Source organism: Nelumbo lutea, chromosome 2 (genome assembly GCF_056320005.1).
Source record: "Nelumbo lutea isolate HS-2025 chromosome 2, American lotus-T2T, whole genome shotgun sequence".
In the NCBI taxonomy this organism is placed as follows: Eukaryota; Viridiplantae; Streptophyta; class Magnoliopsida; order Proteales; family Nelumbonaceae; genus Nelumbo; species Nelumbo lutea.
This window is the reverse complement of record NC_142685.1, coordinates 33,156,017-33,163,739: the sequence shown is the minus strand read 5'-3', so window position 1 is coordinate 33,163,739 and position 7,723 is coordinate 33,156,017. Positions and strand designations below refer to the sequence as shown.

The window sequence follows — 7,723 nt, the reverse complement described above, 5'->3', positions numbered from 1 at the left end:
AGACTTAAACAACTCAAGGTGTAAAAAATTCAGCATTCTTTTATGAATTATGATGTAGGAAAAGAAGCTGCCAAGAGGAAGGGAAAAAAAGGCATACTTTTCTTGAGCTTCCAAGTGACTCTTACTATAGGCTAGCAATTGGACCTTCACAGATCCATGTGAATTTGATGTAATACCATATATCAAAACGTCTACAACCATAGAAACAAAAATAAGAAATCACTGAATTAATCTCAAAACTCGTGAGGCCATGAGCTAGAAAACCCAACTTGTGGGCATTCACAACAATTGTTCAACTCAAATAGGACCAAAGTGGAATGCCCAAGATCTCCTCAAACAAATATGAAACATTTTCCATTCAAGATTTGATGAGTCCTCAAGGCATGGTACATAATGGAAGGATATTCAAGAGCTGGATACGTTTTAACAGATTTCTTTGTTAAGAACAAAATTTCTTTGCTCTACACCCTTTTAACACGCTTAATAAATGAAAAAGAAAATTAAAGGTTTTCCATTATTCACGTGCACTCTTAGAGAAGCTACTGTCGGTAATTCCCATAGCTCTATCGTTTAGTCAGTTCTTCTCCTTCTAATCTTCTTTAATCCTTCCATGTACTATTAAATAGAATTCAGCTAATTTAAACCTACATGATTTCCTAACTTGCTTTCACATTGAGTGGAGAATTTTTCTTCCACGAGATACATTCAACCAAACCCATTAAGCCCATGTTTTGGCAATTATATGGACTGTGGTGACAGTTCATTGTTTTTTCCAATGGCTGTTCCTTAAATGCTATATTTAACCCCCCTGAACACCCTATTTTCCCTTTTAGTTACCCTTAGCTCTGCCCTTTTAGGACTGGTTTGACTACATCAGCTTTCTGTAACAACTTCACCCGTTTAAACCATGTATTGTTGATAGCCCATAATATGTATCAAAACCTGACCTTTAATTTCTATAGCATATTTCAGACATTTGCCTTATGGTCCCTCACCATGTTCTTAGCACTGATACTGGGTATTTTAATGGAATCATATACTAGTTTTGAACTGAGCACTTGGTAAAAATATATGCTAGAGCTATCCAGAGAAATGGATGAACAGGTTCTCCTTTTATACACTTTTGATCTTAACTCTTAAGACAAGAGTAACAAATTTCCAAATGTACACCTGAAGGAAAATGGACAACAAAGTGAGGCGTCTTCTATGCCGGAACCAAGGGTGCTTCAAAGTTCTGGGTTGCCTTTTTCACAGCTTCAACGTCAATGTCTATCAGCTTCCCTGTCTTGGATGAGACAACCACACATTTCTTTTCTTCTGCATTGGGAACAAATAGCTTCCCCTTCTCCTCAGAAGAAAATAATGCAATACTGCAAGGCAACAGTAGTAGTATAGAAATACATAAAAATTAAGGTTCAAGTATAGAACTATAAGAGACAATTGCACATTCTCTTTTCTTCTGCATTAGGAACAAATAGTCTCCCCTTCTCAGAAAACAATGCAATACAGAAAGACAACAGTAGTAGTATAGAAATTAAGATTTGCATATAGAATATTATAAGAGCGCTTGCAGTGGCACTACACTAACCATATAACTGATTTTTCTTGATGGTATTTAATGGTATGATAAGGAACACGATGTTAACCCTAGACTTTTTAATAGTGTTAATAATTTTCTAATATATGTATGGGTTGTCTGCTTTGTCAGTTACCCTTATTTCTCCTAAAGGTCCAGAATCTCATATTGAAGAACATTACCTGGGTTTATCTCGTGCATTAGCAAGTTGGATAGCTGCTGTGTTTGTGGCTATTACTCCAATTGAATCATTAATAAGAGCTGCCATCTGGAGCAGACAGAAGTATAGAGTAATGTAAATATCATTGCTGGACATAATTCTTCATTAATTGTTACAAAAATTATACTTATTTTAAAAGCTTCCACTTTAATTGGGGTGTGGACATGTTTCATATATTTGAAACTAGAATATGCATGAATGAAGAGATACCTGTCCAGGAGTGGTGATGAACACAATACTAGCATCTTCTCCAACAATTTCTTCCACATCCTCCCTTTCCTTCTCATGTGGAATGACAAAAATAGGCTTCACACCCCTGGTGTAAGATATTGAAGAGTGAAGACCAATCAGATACAACTTTACTCATTGGCTTTGGTTAGATATATCAAATAATACAACCCATCTCAACTAAGCCTTGTTCCCAACTATAATGGGGTAGGCTAGACTATAAATCCTGTTCTGCCATTCCACTCTATTCAGTGCCAAATCCCTTGTTAAGTTTTGGCTAAACCTATCAAATAAGTGGTTGACATAAATATAAAAATAGAAAACGTTTGAAAAAGATATGCATTTCAACATTGAACCATCATTTGAAAGCTGTCCTAAAAGCAATTAATTTTCTATTGGCCCATACTCAACATAAAACTTAGGCTCAGTTTGGAAGGAGTACAAATACAAATTTGTAGAGTGCAAAACCTTGTATTTTGTATTATTTTGTATGTATTTACACAGTATATATTTGTATTTGTACTCCTACCAAATTGAGCCTTAAGGAACATCCTGCAGGAACTAACAGACAACTTAATATGATGGATTTAAGGCACTAAAGGATAGAGGAATGAAGAGTGAAAATAAATTTGGCAGCTTCCCCAATCTCAGAATATCTGGACATTTGCTTTCTTTCTCACGATGGAATTTGGTTTGGAAACCATAGTAAAGGTTGTTGAAGAGAAACCCAAGAAAACAGATTCGAAATGGCACTCAAATGAAAATAAAATAGAGATAAATAGAAAGCAAACACAGAGAACACACAGATTTATGTGGTTCAGCTTATAGCCTACGTCCACAGGTGAAGAAGGAACAGAAATCCACTATGTAGTAGGTAATGGAGAAGAAATACAGAGTTGTGCTCTCACAGAAAACCCTAAGCCCCAAAATACACCCAATATCTCTCAAGACTCTGCCTTCTGTATACAAGAGAGAAAACCCCCAAAAAATACATGACTCTTCGTATTCGGTTCGGACCTATAAGATGAATATGGGTCAGGTCCATACCGCCGTGGGGGCTGCACCCCCACACCCCCAATAGTGATTTCACAAACCACTATGAAATTTTGCCTTCGGGTTTTTCTCAAATTAATTCGAAGCAGATTCATGAAGCGTAAGCTAGCATGATTTATCTTTCAAATGTTCATATGCACAAGAATTTCAGCAAAAAAGCATATCAACTAAGTTCCTTTTACGTTGTCCCAGCTTGCATCAGCTCCCAGACTCTCTTATCTTTCAATAATAACTCTACTAAGTCCTAACTAACAGAGAGGATATCCTTGACTGCCCACCTATGACAACCAGATATCTGTGAATTCCCATTCGACCAGTTCAAATACTGGATTATCACTTTCAGAGTATACTTTATACTCAAGGAACCATTCAACCTAAAAGCTTAAGTTCTTTGGTGATGTCCCTTAATAGGTTTTTATTCTCTAACATGCCCTTCATGCGAAAGCCTATCAGGCTTGAAGTGTGAACAAGCACAGGCCTAGCCATACCTTGTGCTGAAATTTAATTAATTATAATGGGGGCGACAAGGACCGAATATTAGATCATTTGGTCAAAGAGGCTTTGATACCATCTCAAGGAAACGCTAAACCTAAAATATTAAGTTGTCAGGTGAGGTCCCCGAATAGGTTTTTGTTCTCTAACACCTTATAAAGTTAAAACTCTTAAAATATGTAAATTAGTATATTTTAAGAAGCCATACTATAAACCTGTATATTTTAGAAGATTAATTAGACACGGCAAGCTATTAGTATTTACTACTGAAAAATGACAATTAGCTTCAAAAACTTGGTAAAAAAACATAATATATAAGATGTTAAATGGGATGCCTCTACCTTTTCCAAGACCAGGACCCTAGGAAATGGAATCATACCTCTGCTCCTCGTAGAAATGTCTGTGTCCATAATCCATATTTGTAATACACACCATATATGCTGGCAGAGGTGGAAAACCATAAAGCATATATGTTTTAGAACCAGAATCTGGACAGCACTAAGGTATTTGGTATAGCCTGGGAAAATCCATGGGATTCATTTTTAGAACTAATTAAGTCAAGCATGGACAAATCAAAACAGCACCAATCAAACAAATTTGAAACCCCTCTATGATGGGTCAAATTAACATTGATGGATCAGCAAACTAAGGCAGCAATTTTTTTACATTCCAATAAAAGTTTGTGTTATTCTGGGACACTAATTTCCTTTTTCAGAATACCAGATTCGCTATATTGGAACATTACTAAATGCCACCTAAGTCTACCTCCATAGCACTTATTGGCAGGCATTTTATAGATCTTCAAGGTTATTTTGTAGTTCATGGGGAACAGCCTAATACAAAGGCAAAAATCATGTGTGATATGGGAGAGATTCAACAAAATTGCTCTTTACAAAATAGAAACTAATTGCTGAATGCAACCACAATACTGCTAGAAACTTTTAGAAGAAAAAGACAGGTTAAAAGAGTGATATTTAGTTCTTAATTTCTAGAAAAATTTAGGTTATAATCGTGTCAATTTTCTTCCCAACAAAGTTTGACTTGATCTTGATGTCGTCATATAGTTTTTCAGTTACCTATCCAAACAGAACAAGGATTTGTTGTTCTGATTGATTTGGAAAAGTTACAGTCATTTTATTGGAAGGAGAAATGATGCTAGTTGGTGAGGAAATTGTGCCTTAATAACAATTGGAATTTTAGGAAATATTTTATTTGTTGTGTTCACCAGTTCACAGAACAACCCTATCCCAAAAACAAGTCAAAGCCATGGGGTGTTGAGCCTAGTAATGTGGGAGCTGTCTCCTGGTGGCTACATATATTCTCATTGGGAGTGAACTTAGGATTAATGAGAAGAAACTCTTCTTCAGAAACTCACAGGAGGAAGCTAGATTTGTAATGCCAATTGAGATTATAGTGAAATTTGCAGGGGTCCATCCATGGATATGGGCAACCATCCAACCACATTAAATCTTGTTTTCTCTCTATGCTGTTGCTTTCTTTCTGTGGTTTTCTCTGGATTTTTTTTTTTTTTTTTTTGAAAAGAGATTAAGTATTGTATTAATAACAAAAAATTACACCCCCAAACCTACACAACAAGGAGCTGTGCCAAAAAAACCTCCATCTCTGGTTCTCTGGCTTGTGCTATATATCTACACTGCTTCTCTTTTCTCTTTAAGTATATTTTTCAAATAAGACCAGCAATTAGATTATCAAGTTAGAATAGCTTCTTCTAGTGTTTCAGAACTTGGAGCCTTATCAGTTTCTCCTACTACTTCCCATCTCAGATATAAACCTTGTTTCACTCCGTGCTCAGCAGAGATCTAATGTCAACAGACCCCATATCTATCCATATCATGGTTCCTATTTCTCTTGAAGATTTTCAGGGAGAAATGTCATACAACATTTAACAGAATATTCTGTGAATACAGCATTATACCTTATGGCTTTTGCTATTTCAGCCCATATTTGGATGGGTAGCAAGCTATCAGGATCTCCGCTGGACTGCATTGAAGCCTGTGAATCAGACTGTATACCATGGATGACAATATATTTTCCTTTCTCGGCGCCTCCACTCTTGTACTTAGCCTCCACAACTTCCTTCAGCTTCCTTGAGATTGATACCTTTAGTGGAGGAATAGGCTGCCTTGGAACATTTCGCGCTGGTCTCCCTAACCAATCAAGCATCTGACGATACCTACATTAGCAAACTCATGTCAGTCTACCTCAGATTCAATTCTGACAGAAAAGAAAATGATTCAGGAGATAAATGATAAACGTGTTTTCAACTAACATGTTGTATCCACCCTCAGACAAATTCAATCCGTCTGGTGTAAATGTCTCTGATAACAGAAGCCCTGCTCCTGCTGCATTAACATTCGAGTAGATGTAGCTTACTCTATCTCGGGCTGTCGTCATAAACAAGAATGATGCATGCCCAAGTCCAGCCAGTTTGGTTGATAACACCATGTCATAGTACCTACCCTGTCAATAACCCCAAAGCCACCTGCATTTAGGTCTACCTCAAAGAAATAAGCCCTGTGAACTCACACACTAATTCAAGGATCTTTTCTTATCTACTTGAAAAGGACAACAGCCAATTCATGTTTAATTCAGAAAAAGAGGAAAATCACAATTAACTAATATAGCTGTCTTTTATATGTAGAAAACAAAAAAGAAATACATGGTGGACAAAGAGCTCATGCATCCGAATGAACATAAATATGAAAAAGGAACTCGGCATTTCTATATGGCAACCTCACAGTCTAACATGAAAAGAAAAAGGCTTAAAGCCAATCAGTATTCTTTCGGAATGTTATCAAGTAGAACTGTAGAAGAACAAAAATTATCAGGAGATACCAACCAACCTTTAGAACTCCGATCATGTCAGTATACTCTGCTGGCTCAGGGAAATCATCATCCAGGTCATATGCATTCGCCCATCTCACATTCTTATTCAACTCATACGTCTGTTTCCCCCTTGGAGATGCAACCACATCTACTTGAACACCAGGATATCTGTCCTTGATCAATTGAATTGCAGGGAAGAAGAGCAAATTTTCATAAACACCACCCGATACAAAGCAGCAACACCGTCTCACATCCCCTCGCACCTTCAAACCCAATGAAGCAATTTCGACATTGAACCCAAAAGGGAACTTGAGGAAACCATATGGGTTGTTGGGATTATCGGGAGGCCTCGGATCTTCTTCCTGTTTCCCTTCAGAGAACAATGAACCATACTCCATTTCTGGGTCATCTCCGTAGTCGAAGGGATCGAGCCATGGATTCTTTTTCTTGGCATTTGTTGTAATTAGTCTTCTACAAGACGGAGGCTTCTCTGTTGGACATAAGAAAAATGACAGATGGGCGAAGTGGGTTGATGAAATTGAATGCGGGTTTGTAAGACAAGGTGAGATGGATTTGTGTAGCAGGGAAGTTGTAGCCATGGGAGCGAGTGAGTGAGTTTTGTTCCTTCACTTTTCTGGTTTCAATTTTCTGGTTCTGAAGTTGTTGGGAAAAGTGGACGTTGGATTTTGAATGTGTGGAAGAGAGTTGGATAACCTACTTCCACTCATTCCCGCCTCACGTTTTCCGCGTAAAAAACAAAATTCTCTTCTGTTTGGACACAGGATCAAGTACGGTCGGACTAGAGAGCAATGCGGAAAGATTCGGCCCGACTGAACAGTCGGATCATGAAAACCGGAATCGGTGGCCTTTCCGGATCTCGGTTAAATGACGGTTTTTACATCCGCCCGGTTAACCGAAAAAACCGGGACCCATGAAGCATTCCAGCTATTACTCCGGCTCGAGTGTTACAACATTTCTAGAGACCTAGAGTTAAATTGATGGAATGAGTTTATGAAGGGAGCTTTTTCTGTTTGGCCGGAAGTTGCTAATAAATGGGACCCGATGGACAATTGGTTCGACCCGTGAAAACCATCGTTTAACCGGACCGTTAGCCTGTTCAACCCGTGAAAACCATCGTTTAACAGGGACCCAGAAAACCTCACTGGGTCACCAGGTAATTGGTTCGACCATCTAGTCTGATCCAAGTCTTATAACATTGCCGATTCAACCTAGTTTTAACATGACTTTTGATATAGAAATATTTTTAAACTTTTAAGACATTTCATGTCTATTCCAATTAAATAAAA

At 37.6% G+C, this 7,723-nt stretch overlaps 1 protein-coding gene across 1 annotated transcript; it reads right to left on the bottom strand.

The window, feature by feature from the left end:
• Positions 1-1,093: 1,093 nt before the first annotated feature.
• On the bottom strand, positions 1,094-7,128 carry PNSB1 (NDH-dependent cyclic electron flow 1). The gene is made up of 6 exons (XM_088972449.1): positions 6,434-7,128; positions 5,860-6,050; positions 5,506-5,763; positions 2,007-2,112; positions 1,759-1,844; positions 1,094-1,370 (listed from the first exon to the last, which is right to left on the bottom strand). Exons 1-6 carry the CDS (start codon positions 7,013-7,015, stop codon positions 1,205-1,207), a joined length of 1,389 nt encoding a protein of 462 aa, XP_088828575.1. The 5' UTR covers positions 7,016-7,128; the 3' UTR covers positions 1,094-1,204.
• Positions 7,129-7,723: the final 595 nt, after the last annotated feature.

Excerpts from the sequence above, each read along its gene's own strand:
- PNSB1 (XM_088972449.1), bottom strand. The coding sequence starts at position 7,015 with ATGGCTACAACTTCCCTGCTACACAAATCCATCTCACCTTGTCTTACA. Across the intron at positions 5,764-5,859 it reads TCTGAGGGTGGATACAACAT|GTATCGTCAGATGCTTGATT; the intron begins GTTAGTTGAAAA and ends TTGCTAATGTAG. Across the intron at positions 1,371-1,758 it reads AATGCACGAGATAAACCCAG|TATTGCATTATTTTCTTCTG; the intron begins GTAATGTTCTTC and ends GTTGCCTTGCAG.